This window comes from Hirundo rustica, chromosome 3 (assembly GCF_015227805.2).
Source record: "Hirundo rustica isolate bHirRus1 chromosome 3, bHirRus1.pri.v3, whole genome shotgun sequence".
Taxonomy (NCBI): domain Eukaryota; kingdom Metazoa; phylum Chordata; class Aves; order Passeriformes; family Hirundinidae; genus Hirundo; species Hirundo rustica.
In genome coordinates, this window is record NC_053452.1 from 21,932,912 (window position 1) to 21,952,619 (window position 19,708).

Consider the following 19,708-nt stretch of genomic DNA (forward strand, 5'->3'; position numbering starts at 1 on the left):
AGAAAGGTGATTTCATGCGGATATAAAGATAGAATTCCAAAAGTGCTTGTGAGGAAAACTGGGAGTTGTTCTACTGAAACAGTAATTATTCTCCAATCTCTGCAGTATTGAACTGATTGTCTGATTTTCATTAGTGCTACTTTCTTCTTTTATTCCCCTGTCCCAGGCTGTTCAGCACACCTTTCAGTGAGCTTGTACTTTGTCCGTTCTTGATTTTGAGTGGGTGTTATGCATGGCAAGAGATGAGAGAAATCTCATTCCTGAACAGTTGTGTCTTCAAACTCTGGCAGTGTGAGGCACAGAGGTGCCCTCTTTGCTGCTCACTTTCCTAAATTGCAGCCTGTTGGGGGTCCACACATTATAAAGGTTGCTTTAAATTGAAACTTACTGTAAGACCCTACTCATAAAACTGAGGAGTTTTGCCAACAGGCTTTGACATTCCAGTTATGTCCTTTTCTTCTGATTGCCTCCTTCTTTTTGCCTTTGCACCCTGTGCTTTTGGGGCTGGGCAGATCTCCCGTAGTTCCAGCTGTGCTCTTTCCATGCTTAAAGCACCTGCATTTATCAGCTCCTCAGTTCCTTCGTCTCTTCTAGAGCAGTATGAAACATCTGGGAAAAGAAGATCAAACCAGCAATTTTAGTTGCCTGGAAGAACATGAAATTGTTTTGCTTGCTTAGGGAGAGCCAGATGAGACAGGGAAAACTGTGCAACAGCTAGTTGATCATTTATAAGCAGGCAATTAACCTCACTGAAGAGGTCTCACTCAGGTCTTTCCAAAACCTTAGCTGTAGCATGAGATCCAGTACTTAAGAATTCTGAGAAAAAAAATCTGTACTAGGGAAGATGCCATTCTGAAAAACTACAGCTTGATTGTACTTCAGTAATACAGAAGAATATATAAATGGGCTGTTGTGGAATTTCGAGGTAGATCATTATTTAAAACTGTTGCCTACTATCATATTAACCTATTTCAGACCAATTTAAATTGTACGCAAAAAAGGACGCAATTTATATGAAGTATGCCAGTTTCATATAATCTCAAGCTTATTAATGCTTGGGGGGTTTTTTGCTTTTGATTTTTCTTTTCATTCTGAGCAAATCTGAACTAGATCTTTCAGTACTGTAGCTGAAGTCACCATTGTTTGTGTGATCAGTTGGGCTCTGTTGAAGGAATTCTGTAATAGAATGCTGTTGAAATTCCTGGTGAAAACATACAGAAGGCATTTGAAAAATCACACCATGAATTTTGTCTTTAGAACCATTTTCCAGATATATGTAAGTACTAGGAATCGGATCAATTATTGTATAACTTTGCTGTGATGGTTTGCACTGCTTTTCTAAAAAATTCATGGTTTTATACTTTCTTTTTTTGACAACTCCTGGCCCTATAGGTTTTGGAATAAAATTTCATTTTCATTACCTGTCAGCAAAGGTAAATATATATGAGTTTTTTGTTTTTTCATTGGTTTGCTGGGGGTGTTTCTTTGGTCATGTCATTCTGCATTTTTTGCGCTTGAAGCATCTAGAATATGGATATTTGTCTGGTGATCCTAAAGCATTTCAGTAAATTGACAAGGTTTGAAGGCTTGAGCTACTTTCAACAGTTCAGGAGGTTTTGAAGCTCCTCTGACTGCAATGAACTCTGTACACATCCGGCAAAGTTCTGTCACTCTGTTGCATATTTGTCATATTTCCGTATTAAGGGAAAAAAGCTTAATGGGGAGAAAAATTAGGGGTTTTTTTAAGCCCTTGCTGAGGTTTAAATGTACCGGCAATCAAATTCACTGTTCTTTTCCTCTCTTTAGCTAGGGAAAAATCAGAGATGCTCTTTCTTAAGCTTCATGGTCATAAAAATGCGTGTTGTGTTTTGGTTTTTTTGTTTTTTTTTTTTTTTTTTTTTTTTTTTTTTTTGTTTTTTTTTTTTTGTGTTATATGTTTGTGTGTGTGTGTGTGTGTGTGTGGTTCTATATACAGTTAAAAATTTCTCTTAGTAACTACATTTTGGAAGTTTTCTCTGTAGTTTGGAAAAGGATCTGAAATTGAATTTAAAATATCTGAAACTTTTTATCTGAATTCTTATAACACTTTGCAGAAAAGAAGCATTCTTCCTTCATATAGCTAATTATTTGTTCTGGTAGTGTTTTAAGTTAGACTTTTCCCTACTTTTTCTTAATGTAGCACTCCTCGTTCTGTTACATCTATGTTGTTAACTTTAGGTTAGTTGGCTGAATACCTGAGGAGAAATAAGCTTCTCTATAAAGGCAGAAAGGGAGGGAAAATGGAAGTTGAGTGATAATTAGTGACTATAGTCACCACTTCTCCTCTGGTGTTTCTATAATGCAGTATTGGTGTGGGTTTCCCTCTTTCTTTCAAGCAACTATGAGTCTCTAGCCCTTAATTGTTGATTCCTGGCATTTGACAGATTTTTCTCACTGTTCTTTTCTTTCTAAATGTGATTTTTATGTCTGCATGCCTGTTCAGGTGCACACACACAAAAATGTATATGATATATCAGTATATGCATGTTCATGTATACATGATTGCTTTCTGTCTTTTTTTTTATCTTTGGATCTCTATGCAGATCATGCTTATTCCTCCAACAAAGAGATACTATGCTCTTAGATTAATTCCAGCTGAGTAAAATGAGAAAGGGAATTAATGTATTTCGTGTTGCAGACAGATATGTCCCGTATTGAATTATATTAATTCTTACTGTTTGTATACTGACCTATTTAATTTTATGATTTTTACAAATGTATCTGCTAATTCAGATTTCCAGTAGGCTTCTCAGGTGACTGAGGGTTGCTATTCCCATTTTACAGACAGAGACAGAGGCATGTGTCAGCAACAGAAGGTAAAAGAAAATTTTATATTCCTCCTCATGCTGAAAAGTATAATATACATGTCACAAAGTTTGTCAGCCTTTTTTCTTGTCTCTCAGCTTAGGCTGGGGAATTGCTTCTCCGTGAAACGTGTCACCATAGTTTAATGCAGCCAGTGTGTACAGAGAAAAGCATGCATTCAGGTTGACCGAGTTTATGTTATCTAAAAATTTCTAATAATACATATATAAAGAAAAGAAAAACTGAAGAGATGGCATTATATAAAGAGAAAATACTTTCATTTTCTCTATTTTTCTTTACAGTGAAGCTGTGAGTGCTCCTTACATACTAAGTAACCTATTTGAGAGGGTTATTCATAAGAAATTGACACTGCTGTCCAAAATTCTCAACTGATGGTTATAATCTGAATTAATCAGCTGTAAATTTTTGGTATTGAGGATTTATCCCTCTTGTTGCTGTGTCTGTCCCCTCACCAGGTGGATGCTGGCCTCCAGCTAGCTCAGTTTTGCACAGCTACAAGATGTTCCCAGTTCGGATAGGCACGCAGGTTATCTTTACCTGCTGGCTCGACTTCTCAGCAGCAGTTGGACTAAGTAGTGTCGTGACAGCAGCGGCAGCAGCAAAGGATGGCTCTCAGCTTAGCAGGTTAAAAGATGTTTATTCAGGCCAGCTGCGGGAAGTCCGCAGCTGGTCCAAACCACAGGCCAGAGAGGCCAGAGACCAAGAGCAGAGAGGATTTGAATCTCCCTCCTCCACCTTATAAGCGGGGGAGGGGTTCGGGGGGGGGGGGGCGTTTACAACAAGACAACAAATCAGGGGATTCAGGGGGTAACAAGGTGTGCCCACCCCCAAGCCCCGGACCAACCACCTCCAGAGGAACAGAATTATCCCCGGGGGACCTATCACCTGAAGCCCTCTCCGTATGATTTTGCAATCTTGGGAAGGGGTCCCGAAGTGATAGACAGGCTGCCCCAGAGTGGGGTGGGGCAACGGCAGGGCAGAGGGGATGTTCCAAGTCAGGTGAGGGGTGGGAGGACTGACACAAAACACCTTATTATACAGAAAACACAAAAGGGTTACAGAACTGGGGATACAGTGAAATGAACTATAACATAAAACTTCTTATAAAAACCTAATAAAACAGTTCCCGCACCGCCACAATCCCTATGTTTGAAAAATGAACAAAGGAGAGGAAGTTTCCTCTGCCCCCTTACTTTTTGTCAAAAGATTGAAGAAAATCTGTGTTTTAGAGATTAAGTATTGCCAAGGTATTTAGTTTACTTCAACCTGCGATGAACAGTGCATGTATTTTGGGGTAAATGCTCTGAAATGTCTTGTGGCACAGAGGGCAGAACACATTCAGCCTGTTTTGGGTTTGAATAAAGCATGATGGTGTTACAATGACTTTTAATCAATTAGGCTACCTGATTTTGAACAAGACAACAGTAGTCAAGGTCTTCACAGTAAAAATATTTGTGAGCAGATCATTCATTGTTGTGTATTGACACACTACCACCAATTCCAATGAATTTATCTGTTTTTCAGTATTATCTATTGAACTGAAGCCCAGAGATAATTCATACAAATGGTTTATTTGTTAAAAGTGTCTAGCACAGGGCATTAACTGATGTGTAGCTACTTAATGCTGTATGAACATTCCTATGTGGTTAGCTTGGCTATAAGAGGTTGTAATCCTTTTACCCGATTCATCACAGAAGTCAGCTCTATATTTTGAACAGATTATTTCAGTGTGGGAATAGTCTTGCCTGAATTGCTCTTTATTCACCCTAAATATTAAATATTTTGCTTCAGTATGTAACACCTAGATCATATTTCTGTTAATTGAAATGCTCTCTTTAGTGGGGAACTTTGATGGGTTAAAAACAGTCAAGGATTTTTGCCACAGTTAGGTGCAATGGAGGTGTTACCTTTCATATTTTTTCATAGCTTTTCTCTGTTAGAACACTGGCTGAAAAAAAGGAGATCTGGATCATTCATCTTGTCTCCTACTTGCTGGGCAGTGTACTAATTTCTGGATTCTTAATTAAGGAATGCAGAATACTGTCCATCTATCCTGTTGAAACTCTGCTCTTGGGTATAGGGGGAAGTCTCATTTATTGGGGAAAAAGAGAGTAGATGCTGTTGTAATGTGGGGATGATGACACTTCCCAGGCTGGTGTGAGGGTGTGTGCACAGCAGCAACAGAGGGCAAGAGGAGAAGGTGCTGAGTTCTGGGCCTTCATGGCTCTGTTGTATATTGCATATTGTTCATCAGTGCTGATGCTCAGCATGAGCTATTGCTAGTTTCTAATACAGCTTAATTTATTGATACTGCAGCTGTTGGCTGGACTGTAACATGAAGTGACAGCCATAGCATTGCAGTTGGCATTTGAAGGAGTGATAAGAATTCTTGTTTACTCTGTAAATGTGGTGGTTCAGATTTGTCAGCCTTGGCCTCTTGTGTTACATAAGAGAATAATACACAGTGTTTTGTTGTTAGTTTTCCTAATTATATAAGTTTTATTTCAGAACTAAATTTTTGATTTTTCTCTAATCCGTTGTGCAGATTACACCCCTGAGAGTTTTAGTCGTTGATCAATGGCAGGATTTGGTTATATAGGAAAAAACACTCCATACTAGTGCTGGTGACAGATACAATTAAATTAATTCTTTGCTGTCTCCTTTGATGTACACAGATTTTCTTCATTAATATTGATGGACTTTGGAGTCACAAGCACATGTTGGGAGTGAGGGGGAGAAAGCCCCTGAATGTATTTTGCTTTTTGTGGAGCTGACTATATCATTTTATGTTTAAATGTAAGGAAAGCTGCTGACAGTTTTGATATATTAAATTATAACTGAGAACTAATTCAAGGATCAAAGATGCTCTTTGGGAGACATCACTTTACTGGTAGGAAAAATCATTACCTTTTTTCCTAGTCTCATGTATTTGTACTGTATGTCTTGGAAATATCATTCCCTACAGTTTCCAAATCTTGATGTTTAATTTAACGCAAAGGTCTTTGAGCAGCACAATGGGAGGGGGGCTTTTGTTAGTGAAACCTCGTAGAAGGAAATTGAAATGTACATGTTTTTTCTCATTTATCAAAGAAGTGCAGAAATCTAAACTGACATTTTATATCAAATGAATTATGAACTGTGTACCTCATACCTAAGGGAACAACAACTAAATGAGACTTTTGTTAAAAAGAGTGAGAGAGAATAAAAATAGGCTTTTAATAAAATATACAGTAATTTTTGGTATTTTGTCTGAATATGACATATATTATACTTTGCAGAAGAAAACTATAGAATGCCATAAAGTGAATTGAGAAGCAGGTTAAGATGACACACAAACAAATTCCTACTTAATAGATATTGTTTCTTTGATATTTTTCTTTTCAGCCTTGTCCAGCTCTGGTGAACAGGAAAAGTTAATATGCTTTTTAATAGCGTGAAGATTGGAGCAAAGTCATATATTGTTGGCGGGGGGATATTGTCAGGGGTTTTTTTTGGTTAGTTGGGTTTTTTTAAACTTCCATTTGTGAGAATGTGGTTGCTACTGAAACAGACTTCCAATAAGCAAAATTTTACAAGACACTTGATGGAACCTTAAGAAATCAATTTTTGAAGAATTATATGCTCTGTATTCTACTGGTATGACTTCTACTGTCTTAAGTTGAACAACATTCTTTGCAAGCAAAGATCAGGCTCCCAGTCTGTAAAGTTAGAGGTTTTGACTCATGTTGATGAGTCAAAGTCTTTTTGTGATTACCATATATATTATAAAGAATTAAATAGTGGTGAACAAAAGCCAGCTCTGTGTTGCCTTGGCTACTAGGAGCAGAAACTGTAGGGAATCTCTTTTTCTCCTCTTTCTGTAAGTAAGGAAAGAATTTGAGAAGTAGGAAGGCTGTTCTGGCTGCAGTTGTTTTGTGGCCAAAAGGTAGTCCAGTAACTTGGATCTCACAGGTACCTGTAGGATATTCAAGATATAACAGGACTGCACCACCCATTGTGCATAGTGGCTCCCTAACACCAGCTAATCTGTCATCTTGTCAGATCCATTTTCTATTTATGGGCACTCTCTGGATGGAAAGCTTGCTTTCCATCAGAAATGGTAGTATTTCACACCATCCATTATGTACCACAGAGAAATTTATGGATTAAAAATAACTACAGGTAATCTTATTGTGGAACTAATTTATTTGCACCCCTGCATTGTTCTCCAGTCTGTACATACAGGGATATATATACTGAGGCTTCTGTCAAAGCATCAACTGGTAACACTGGAGTTTTCTACCAACAGGATGGCCTGTTCTTTAACAGTCCACCAGCACATCCATACTGCAGGAGTGCAGTATGAAGAGACTTCTTACTTAATGAGACTTCTTATTTAGTGAGAACATTCACGTATTTTCCAGTATCCCATTTGCTTTAACATTCTGCTGGGGTTGATGTATTTTCTTAGTTTCTTTTGTCACATTGGATGGAGATGTAGAGTCATAGAATCATTTAGGTTGGAAAAGATCTTTAAGGTATCAAGACCAACCATTAACCTAGCATGACCAGGTCCACCACTTATCCATGCGGAAATACCTCCAGGGATGATGACTCCACTTCTTCCCTGGGCTGTCTGTTCTGTCAATGCTTGACAACCCTGTGTAGCTAATAGTCATTTGCAGAATCCATGTCCACTTGTTCAAGTAGAATGGTTCTTTCTGGTTTTGAGAATCGGGTGTTAACATTTTTCCTTCAGTCATAGAATGAGTCAATATTAAAAATTAATTTTTAACAGATTATGCTTCAGAAAGATGCATATGCTTCTTGTAACATCACCACCTCTGTGCCTTTTCTCCTTTCTCTTTTATTTTTCTCCTCTTCTATGATGTTAGAATCCCCTTCAGAGAATTATTAGGCTGAAAAAGAGTTAATGGGGAAATCAGCTCTTCTTTCCTCAAAATTCTAAGTTATCTCATTTTTGGTAAGCATTGTTTAGTCTGATGGAGATTTGAGAACTTTTTTGCAGAAGCTTAAGCTATTGCTTTGTGACTTGCTTCCCAGGACACATGTTTCTGTGTGTCCTGGGGGAACATTCTATGTCTTTACAAAACTTCTGCGAACTTGAAGATTCTAAAGTGTCTATTCTTATTGTTCTTTTAACTACATAGGTTTAAACTTTCTTCCCTGGGCTTTTCCCAGCCACGAGTGATAAAATTTGATTTTTTTTTTTTTCCTGCTTTTGGGGAATCTCTGGATTTCTAGGACTATCTAAGAAGTGTTTAGTTTCAAAAAAGAAGGTACAAGCTGAAAAACCACCCTGCAGTCCTCTGAAATTCTGGAATCAACACTAAGAAAGAGATTTTAATTTAGCCAAGAGTCTCCTTGTCAGCAATCTAAAGACTCCCACCAGAGATATTTCCATCACTGTGGAAGGTACCATGCCTGCCTCTGGTTATAGCTCTCTGATGCCTCATACTACTTAAAAGGCTGTAAATTTTGAAGATGATGTCAAATTCTTTCAACTTTTTCATTTAAAAACAAACAAAAGAATCCAAACCCAAACTGCTAAACAACCAACTGCAAAAAATTCCAATAATAATAGTAGCAATAATAATAATAATAATTATTATTATTATAATACCTGCAATCCCAAAAAATCTCCTGAACTTAATCTCTAAAGCTGTTTCGTGCAGGAAATCATTGCATGAAGATAGATGCTCTTGCCACATCTGTCTCCCTAAGTTAATGCAGGCAGATCTGATAATTTCTTAAAGCTTTTTCACAGAGATATTTAATTTTCCAGTAGCCAGAGTTACAATTAACCAGCAAGAGCTGTTTGTTTAATTGCAGTTTCTGCCTGATTTTGTAATACCATTCCTTGTGGTTTTTCTTCACAACATTTTTAAAAAAATTAATTTTCTCATATGGCAGTTATTGGCTTGCCATCCTTTTCAACAGGTCTGAATTAGTTTTATTGGGCAGTTATAAATTCTAGCCAATGTCCTTACTACAGGTATTAAAATCATGAATACCTCAGCTAACTCCTTGTTGGCATTCTTTTGTAGCTTTTAGAGTTTGGTAAAGTTCTTGCTAAGTAAGATGGACAAACTTCCACCTAACATGAGGAAGGAAGGCAGGTTATTTCTTATGGAAAGGTGACGTGACAAATCTGTAAGATATCTTTATAGTGTTGACCTCAGTGAAATGTAACATTTAGGAAAGGAGCATCTCTTACACATTTTTTCACTTGAGACCCATGCTCATGTTGCAGGTGTTGAGGTTGTACGTGAAGAAAAGTTCATTGAAAGGAGGGGAAAGTCTGATTGTTTCTGGTTTTGTTTGGGTTTGGTTGGTTGGTTGGTTGTTTTTCCTGGAACAATATCAATGAGAAATAAGTAAGCCTGCTTTGGGATTTCAAAAGGCAATTGTCTTAAACTTCAGATCTGCAGGTCATAGAGTAAAGCCCAAGTTGATTTTTAGGGCCCTACTAAAATTATGCTCAGCGGCTAGGAATACCAAATAGTGAAAGTGGAGAAAAACCCACAGTTAGAGCTTACACATTCAGTCCAGATAAATTTTAGACTTTTTTCAAACATCTTATTTTTATATTTCTGAATGATACTGTGCCATACAAATAACTTTAAAGATTAATGCTAAAAGTGAATAGGTTTACAAATCCTTTTTTTTTTTTTTTCAAATAAAAATACTATTGCAACAGAGAGCAGAGGTATAAAACAGGATAGATCATAAAGAGAGAACAAGATATTTCTGTACTGTGTTTATATTATACTTCTGAAAAGACAATTTCAGTAACATGAGGTGTGAACAAGTTTGGACTTACTCTATGTTTACAAAAGCTTTAAGCTACTCCTTTATATATCTCAATTTGCTTTTTGCCAAAACATAGCTTCCTTTCTTCCCAAGATAAATGAGCTGGAGAGGGGAAAGCAAGAGGGCCGCCATGAACCTTTCACATTTTTTGTTCCAAAGTGCAAGGATATGCATTGAATAAGGGTGTGTTGTCCTTGGTATATGTATTGGTAGATGGAGCTATTTCTGTAACTGAAAACATCCAGCAGTGAAATTATAAAATTAAAAAGAAAATCAAAAAGTATTCTATGTATTCTCTAGTCATTAAGAGTGGGAGAAATAACATGGTTGCAGATATATATTAAATGAAAAAATCAAGAACAACTCTTATTTATATTCAGTATATGCTGAGAAGGAAAAATAATGGGGAAAGAGTTAAAAACCAAACTGGAGTAAACTTCAATGAACCTGTGAAGATAAGAAACAACAAAAAAAGAATCTTCTGCTTTGCCAAGAGAAGAAGGTTTATAACTAGCATGCTATTCTATTGATGACATATGGCCCACCATCATGGCCTGTCTTTCTCTGAAGTGAAACTAAAATACATGCCCAAGTTGAGAATCATGGGGAGAGTGATGACAGGAATTATTTGGACTGAGCAAACCACTAGATAACAGGCATACCTGAGAAAATCAGAAGAAACAAAGGTCAACATGCCAAACATATTACCATAAAATGTGCCATAATAAGATGATCTCAGTATGCCCACTGAAAATAGAAATTTAATCAGGAGTGCCTAAACAAGCACTACAATGAGATAGTGACACGAGGTTTGTGAAAAGAGGAAGAGTAGTCATGACAGAGCAAGACACGCATCTAAAGGCAGTCTGAGTGGAACATTTCCTTGCTGTTTTGGTACAAACACTGGAAAGCAATTTTCCTCCTCCCCTGTAGTTAAATCCCTGCGGCTATCATTTGCATCCATGTGTATGAAATATATTTTGATAAGATACAAGTGTTAAACATTTTATATATGCAGATATGGCAAATTTTAGAGTTACTTATTGTCTTGGGTTATATAACCAAAAAATGTGTATTCTATTTCATCTGCTGAAAGCTGTTGGGGAGATGTTTTTTCCTTATCTCTTGTGACTCCAGGGGAGAGAGGGGCAGATACTTTCTGATAATGGCCCAGCCATTAAAACCAGGTGGGGGAGTGTTTCTTATCTCTTTCACCACCCCTCCATCCTCCAGGGAGACATCTTCTGATAATGGGCCATTAGGGCCCACCAATGAGATGACACATTCCATCATCGCATTGTGAGATGCTCCACCCAGTGGGGGAGGAGCCAGCTGTTCCTAGCTAGATCAAAACTGGGACTGAAGGACACAAGGGATCCGGTTTTTCCACTGGATGCCCAGAGGAAGACTGGACCCATCTCGCCACCACTGGACTTTCTACAGGACCATCTCTACTCCACAGAACTACGTCTGTTACTCCAGGAGGATTTATTTGGACTGCTCCCAACACCCTGACCAACAGGGTGTCAGGTTGTCTCCCTGACTCTGTCAGGGTTTTCCCAGGGTTTTTGTTTGCTTGCTTGCTTGTTTCTTTGGACTACTACATTTGGTTTGGTGGTTTTTTGGTTTTTTTTTAATATTCCTAGTAAAGAACTGTTACTCCTATTCCCATATCTTTGCCTGAAAGCCCCTAATTGCAAAATTATAATAATTTGGAGGGAAGCGGGTTTACATTCTCCATTCCAAGGGAAGCTCTAGCTTTCCCTGGCAGACAACTGTCTTTCAAAACCAAGACACATATTCATAGCTCCAAACTCTTCTAGCTGCCTATCTGGAGATACAATGGATTCATTGGTGTTAGTGTATCCGATCACTGTTAAAAGTGTGAGTTTGCACCAATTTTATAGATATGTAATCAAGCTCTGATGGATTTTCTTCTTCTTATGAAAGATTAATATTGGAGACATTTTTATAATTAAATAATCATTTATTTTCCTAAATGTAGTTCACCTTTTAATAGTCCTGCTCAAAGTCATCTACTTTCAAAAAATTTACATTTCAGATAAATCCTTATTATAAATATAATGAATACCTCTCAGAAAAAAATCAGCTTTCAACATGGAATAAACATTTAAGCACAATCATTTCACACAATGCTTGCCGTCCTAAAATAAACAAATACTTACAAAGCTGACTGTTCTTGCACATGTTATTTAAGATAAAGAAATTGAAGCAAAAAGTTGAAACACTTTTCAAAGGCTGCTTAGCACATTACTGGCTGAAGAGGGATCAGATCGTTCTTGATCCATCTGCATGTACCTGAGTATTTGGAATACAATATATCATTGTCATCTTGAAACAGTCTTTAGTTTTTATTGTTTTGTAGAACTGGGTTTTTTTTAGTTATTTGATTAGAATTGACATGTGATTAAATATTTTATTCTGCCTTTGTAGTCTCTTGATATACAAAGCATGACTTTCTGCCCTGCTAAGAGAGGATTTACTGGGCTAGATGTTGATTCAGTAGGTTGCAAGTGGAGTGCTTGCCCCCTGGGGGTCATATTCAAGCTCGAGGGGAGATTTTTGAGCAACACTGCATCTTAAAGATGATATATCAAGCTGATAGATACATGGCTCTTCTGTTGAGAAATTCACAGTAGAATTATTGCTTGTTGCCAGTTATTACTTGGGTAGTAAAGAGTCTCTTGGGGATATGGATTGGATAAAAAGGGTTAAGATGGGAGAAATGTTACACTGAAGACCTTGGTGATGAGGAATGCTCGAAATAGTCAGAGGATGTTTTGTGTGCAAATTAGAATTACCATTTTGGGGGGTAGAGTGCTCTGCCGTTTTAATGAGCAAATCGTGATTAGTTTAATAGAGCACCTTTCTCATTATGACTCAGCAGAGACTTGATAATTTATTTGCTGTACCTTTCTGCCCGCCTGTCCCATTCCTTTGGAGAGCACTCACTAGTATGTTGTTGAGGAAATTCTCTGTGGGCTAAAGGAAGTCTTTCAGATAAATACAATTGCTGTATATGGAAACATGTTGGTTTGAAAGTAGTGGGCTTGGCTTGTTCTACAGGTCAGGCGACTTTCACAGTAGAGATTTGTCCAAATTTTCTACTCTTCCCTATGCTGTGCTTTTGTTGGTAGAAGAGATTTGAACATTTAGCTGAGATTACCTACGCCATTAAAATAACATCCACACTGTGGACTTGTTATTGACATTTAGACAGCTACATCTTTGTTTTTTGATGAACATTCCTGTATCGCTATAATAACCACCTCTATACATACATAAAGCTTAATCTGAGCTTTTACTTTGTAGATCTCAGCAAGCTTTACAAAGAAGGATAAGTATTATTATCTCCATTTAACAGATTGGTAAATGAAAGACAAAGGTGAAGTGATGTGTCCTGACAGAACTGTAAATAAATTTAACACTTTTGCCTCCTCAGTGAGTTGCCTCACACTGTCCCCTCAATAACATGAACTTTGACTTTCTGGCCAGATTACTAAGTTGTCTAATTAGATTAATTTTTAGATGTAGCTTTTTTTGCAATGTAGAATTTCTGTGTAGAACTTTAAAAACTGGTGCATTTTAATCTTCAGATAGTTTAGTTTCCAATGAGGTAGTATCTTGCTTTGAACGGATATTGACTCTTTCTGTCAGTGTCCACTTAGAAAACACTGAAAAATCCTGAACTAAAATATTTTCTACCTTAATTGCAACCATCTTTCTTGTGCTGCCTCAGTTTGCCTTTATCTTCAGGAATCGTCTTATAAAGGATGCCAAAATAATTCATGTTTTTTCTCTGAGTACTGTAGCATCCATAAGTTTTTAAACCTATTATTGCACAATTCTGCTTATGTTGCTGTTAAACAGAGCAATGTTATGTAAGGTGAATAAATGTGGTCTCCATTTTACTGTGAGAGTGAATGTCATGTGCAGAGACATTTGGTGTGCAAATGTTTGATTTTGATGGCTCAGCTGGAGGGATATTGGGGCTGTTTAAGTTAAGACAGCCACCTTCTTCCGTCTGAGGTGAGGTGCTCACAAGCTCTTTATTGGCCTTGAAGGTGTTGGCATGGGATTTGCAGACCATGAATTACATTAGTCTCAGAGATTTTCTGGAGTTGGAAACAGAAGGATTTTCAGGTTTACTTCAGGGATTTGCTGGAGCTTTATTGCCTAGATGAAGATAGCAGCAGGAGGGAATATCCAAATGCACTCAGGCTGGCTCAAGCCCCCAAATTATGTGTTTTTCATAGGGACAGAGAGGAGCAGAAGGGAATGAGGGAAGCTGGAGTTTCTGTTCTACTTCATCTTGTCCTGAAAAAAACAGGAGGGCTGTAGGGCTAGGGGCGAGCTATCAGAATTACCTGATAACTCCTGATAACCTCAGAAACCAGGTTTTAGTAAAAATTTTGTATGAGAACTGACAGACTTTGAAATTAATGTAAAGAGAACAAGTTTCTTAGGTTGGAGCGGGACATGTTTTATGCCTTTCCCTGTAATATAGTTGGGATCTGGAGATGAAAAATGTTAAAGTGCCCCAATATAAGTATAATCAGAGTAAAAATATCAGATGGCAGTTCACATATCTATTAATGTATATATCAGTATAAATAAAAACTATTACACGTGACTGATGTCTTTCTTTTTCAGAATTGATGCATTCTTGCACTTGTCTCAGGGAGAGAATGGCTCAGACAGTGTATCACAAAGCCTGTTTCTTCCCTCTTAGTAACCACCTCATATACAGGTGGTAAATGAAAATCATAAAGCTTACTGTAAATTACTGTTTGCTCATCTTAAAACTTAGGCCCTGAGGCTTGCAACTACACTTTAAGTTAGAGATCTGTGAGACTGGTTTTTCTCCATTAGAGACAAGAAGAAAATAACAGCAATGAAAAAGAATTTCAGTTGGAAATACCAAAGGAAAAAAGCAAATGGTAACTACTGGACCATGAAAAGCAAAAGTATTATACAAGAGTTTAAATGAAAAAGGCAGTAACTTTCCAGTGTTTTAACTCTAGAAAAGAGCTACAGAGATATGGCTACAGATGTGTTATATAGAAAAGTTACAGATGTGTTTAAATACAGAAAGTTTCTTCAACAGACTGATTTCTTTTTAAAGAAAAAGCAAAGCCATAAACTCACAGGTGTAAGTTGTCATAGTTCTTTTTACTGCATGCAGTGAAATTTGCAGCAGTTAAAGGTCATTGGTGGTATCATTACTAACACATTTTGATCTGCAGTTCCTTGGACTTCATAAAAATTAATTTCCTTAACAAAACAGTGGGCTTGAGACGGAGACTTCAGTGAATCTATTTTGATTTTTACCTAAAGATGTTCTTAACTTAAAATTTCATGTGTTTTCTTTTAAAATTATTAATTTATAAGGGTGAGAAGGTATCTGCATGATAAAAAGTCTGATCAATTTTACTCATGCTGGGTAACATTTATGTGAGCATTTCCTTAGCTTCTCAGGGTGGCAGAGCTGGGCACAGAGAGAAGTAGATAATATTTGAACAGGTGGTAGAAAATATGTTGCTTCTGAATTACTTTTGGTGTTTGGAGGTTTGCTTTTAGCAAGATGATATTCATGTATTGGAAAGAAGAAAATTAAGAATCAGCATTGTTCAGTAGTGAAAATGTTAAACTAAATGGACCATGTTAACATTACTGTTGATCCTGAGGAACAGTTTTTCCAGTATATGGAGCATTTTGTTTCCACGCGGCATATGTTCTCCATGGTTTTCTCTGCTCTAATTCATCCATGTTTTTCAACAGCTCCAGATGGCGTGATGCCTCCAAGGCTTTCATCTGCCACTCCGACCAGTCTTCAGGTTGTCTGGTCTACACCAGTTCGCAACAATGCCCCGGGCACGCCCAGCTATCGACTCCAGATGCGGCGGAGGCGTTCTGCTGGTGACATTTTAGAGTATGCAGAGTGCAATAGGACCACCATCCTCTGCTGAGCAAGAGAGTCCCCTTCCCTTGAACACGGCTCACCTTTAGGGTGGCTGGTCTTGTTACAAGATGTAATGTTTTAGTCTTTCTTGGTGTGCTGGGATGTGTTCTGAAGTAACTTGTGATGTTTTTCTTTGCAGTTTGCTTCCCAGCCCTACTGCTTCCTTAGGGCACAGGGTTGGAGACCTGCAGCCCTACACTGAGTATGAGATGAGAGTGGTTGCCTCCAATGGTTATGGCAATGCTTATAGCAACTGGACTTCAATGACTACAGCAGAGGACAGTAAGGAGTCAGATTTTATTTAGCTCCCTTTAGCAGAAAATAAAAATAATTTCCCAGCTGCAATTGTACTTCATTTCTTTAAGTTATCTAGCTTTCTTAGTTATATAGCAGTAATGTAGTTCCTTCCCTCGTATTAACTTGAAGTAAAAACTCCTAAAGGATCTCCTGTCTTACATATTCATTTAAAAATATGGATATTTATATATGTATTTTGTGAAGCGGTATCTTATTTCTGTATATAATATCCCTCCAGCAACATATGGTTAGTTTAAGATACACTGGTAAATGGAGCTTTATAGGCGGTGTTCCTTTTTATTCAGGGACTTGATTAAGATTTCAGTCATATCAGAGAAAATAAGTTGAAGTTAATAGTATACGACAGTTGTCTTATCTCTGTGTTGAGAATACTCAAGCTACCACAGAACTTTTCATTCCCAGTGATCTTTGTTAATTCAAAATGGTGACCTACTGGTCTGAAATAGGTTTTGTCATTATCAATCCCATCATTTTCATTGTTAATAGTTCTATGTTCCCCCGACTGACTCCCCAGAATTTTTTCAACAGTCCCTTGAATTAGCAAGCAGCTGTCAGTGTACAGGTATGATAAGTTAGTTGACAGGATAGGATTTTGCACCTAATTCAATATGGAAGCAAAAACGTATGACAAAATTTTAGCTTGTTGCTCATAATACTAATAGAAAACAAACAACTTCCAGCTTTTTTTTAAAGAAACTGAGCTGTTAACTTTCTTGTACAAGGTATCAGGATATCTAACATTGGTTTAGGAAGTATTCAGTGCTGGTGACTCAGCTTGATTTTAGTCGCTTCTTTAAATGGACAGCTGTCTATGTTGAGAAAACATTGAGCAGAAAATGCTTTTTCCCCCAATTGTAAAGCATTTTTTTCTTTGAATCTGAGCAAATTATTCACAACAGAACTTTATCTGATAAATTAATTTAAGATCCAAAGGTATTAATGCTTCTATGAACACACTACCTTTAAGTAAATGTAAGTTTTGGACTTGGTCTTTAGATACCAGAGCTGTGTTATCTACCTGTAGCAATCCTTGTTGAGATTCAGTAATTTCATTACGTTGTTTGCTTACAAAAGTGGATACAATATTATTGAACTTGTCTGCATTCATAGTCAAAATGCAACCAGTCTCCTATGACTGTTTTGTTCAAATTGCAATAATTATTTGGCTCTGGTCTGATAGTTCAATTAGTGTTTCTTTTCACATACAAGGAGGACAGAAGTACATTTAAAAGGCATCACTTGTTACTGATATAAAAATTATTTTTGTGCAAAGTAGTAGATGTACAATTTTAAAATTCTCTTTTGAGGAGTTAGGAGTAGAGTGGAAAACCTATGCAGGAGATGCAACAGTATCCAACAACCCTTGTCATTTAAAAAAAACCCATTCAGCTTTCAGTGGTGACAGAGGACTCTGTGGTGTCATTGTGGAGAGCTGCCATCTGTGAAAGGATATTCAGCTCAATTGCTTAAGACTGAATGATTGTCATTGGGTCTAAGCAGTATTTTTGTCAAGGTTTCAACACGTTTCTTATGAAACTGCCTATACTGACAGTTTGTTGCAGAAGTACACTTAATTCCTGGCCCTGCTAACCATCAGACTTTGACTTTCTAAAGTACAGTTTAATAGTGGAAATTTCCCATATCTCTTACTCTGTTGAACTAGATGTGTGTTCACAAGTTCTTATGGACTTTTATTCAGTAAATATGCTTATTTTTTTGTTTCACCAAAGCATGAAGTATCTGTAGGCATAAAATATATGTGTGTGTGTGTGCATGTACCCTTGACAGCAATAGATGTGAATGAACACATCCACTTTTAAAATCAGTAGAGTTCCAGTAGTACAAGCTGATGATTTCACAGTATATCTGTGTACTATATTTAATTTATGATAAATATATCTGGTAAAATAGGAGGATATTTGGAATCACTAGGGGAAAATTAGCAAATGCTGCCATAAAAATATGTTGTATCTGACAACAGAATGTCTTAATATACAGATTAGTAGGTTTGGGGTATTTTTTAAAGTAAGAAAAACATGCAGTAAAGAATTTTCAAATACTTTCATTTACATGATTGTGATACTAGATTCCATGCATTTTTTAAAGTCTAACCTGCCCACGCCAGATAACAATAATATACGTAACTATGAATATTTTAACACCTGCTAAACATGCATTAATAAAAGATGTTTGTTCAAGTGATCTTGGTAAGTATATCATGAGACTGTTTACTGCCAGAATATCTACAGATAGAAACAATTGATGAAGTTTCTGAATTAAAGCTTGCTTTCAGTAACTTGAATGTAAATTTCAGATAGCTGTCTTGCCATCAGTGTAAATTGACCAGTGTAAATCAGACCACTGAACTAAGAGGTCAGCATGTACCACTGAACTGAGAGCAGAGTCTCATACATTGTATGCAGAAATAAAACTGAAGCTTTTTGATATAATAAAGGAGATACAAGTTAGGTTTTCCCTTTAGCTATGGGGAGCCTTTGAGCTCCCTGGGATTTGCAAAGACATTGGTTACAGTTATGTGAAGCTGCCCCAATGGCAGCTGCTGGGTTCCAATGGTGTAGATTTAGGACTTGCCAAATTATATCATCTGATAGCAATCTACGTGGTGTAATTTTTGTTCAGAGAGATATCTCCCCAATGAGAATGGTGCTTTTTGTAGTGTACTTGAGAAAATCCACCATGACTTGGACAAGTTCTAAGGCAGCAAAATTTCTAATTTAATGAAAAACTTCCTGTTACTTTTATTAGCTTCTGAACACCCCAGAACCTGTCTGCACCCCAGAAAGTTGCATACAGCAGAATATCTTAGTCATCAGCACATTCTCTGCTGTGGCTGCATTTCGGTTCTGTGTGTCAGTGTACAACTCCAGAATGGAGAGCTCTTACTAAAGCCCTTTTAAAAGTGCCTGGCTTGCCCTAGCTGGAAGAGAATATTTTGCAAGTTACCTAGCAGGCAGCCCAATTTTTTATTTTTTATTTCTTATTTCTTACATAAGTGACTTCAAGTCAATGTCTTCTATACATAATTAAGTTATGTTTCTTCACAATAAGTAAGGGCAAAAGCACACAGTAGTCACTGGAGATCATTACATATTGAAGATGCTGGAAATAAATTTAAAAAAAAAAAAAAAAAAAAAAAGAGCTCCTGCAATGTGTCAGCTCAGCTACTTCTTGTCAAATCAGGGAGGCATTATTCCTGTCATAGGGAGTGCTGTGGTGTACTCCTCTGGCATGCTTTGGTTCCAGCATGAAAAGCCTCAGTCTGTCGCTAGATCTCATCACAGATTGAACTCCCTCATGAGGTAAAGAGGAGGGGCAGGCACTGGTCTCTTCTCTGTGGTGACCAGTGACAGGACCCAAGGGAATGGCCTGAAACTGTGTCAAGGGAGGTTTAGGTTGGGTATTAGAAAAAAGTTCTTCTCTCAAAGGGTGGTTGGACACAGGAACAGACTCCCCAGGGGAGTGTTCACAGCCCAATCCTGACAAGAGTTCAGGAAGTATTTGCACACCACTCTCAGGCACATGGTGTGACTCCTGGGAACATCCTGTGCAGAGTCAGGAGTTGTGCTTTGATGATCCTGATGGGTCCTTTCCAAGCCAAGATATTCTATGATTCTGTGATTCTCCTAAATCTTCCTGATAAAGACAATGAAGAGAGGCAATGCAGAACAAGAGGGTAAATAAATGCAGTTCACCACCTTTGGAAGCTCT

General features: G+C 37.4%; 1 protein-coding gene across 1 annotated transcript in view; it reads left to right on the plus strand.

Moving 5' to 3' along the window:
* Positions 1–19,708, plus strand: part of USH2A (usherin) — a 391,984-nt gene that overhangs the window by 236,969 nt on the left and 135,307 nt on the right. The window contains exons 39-40 of the mRNA XM_040059986.2: positions 15,481–15,631; positions 15,801–15,943. Of these exons, the coding sequence (XP_039915920.1) occupies positions 15,481–15,631; positions 15,801–15,943 (294 nt within the window). The remainder of the gene's footprint in view (positions 1–15,480; positions 15,632–15,800; positions 15,944–19,708) is intronic.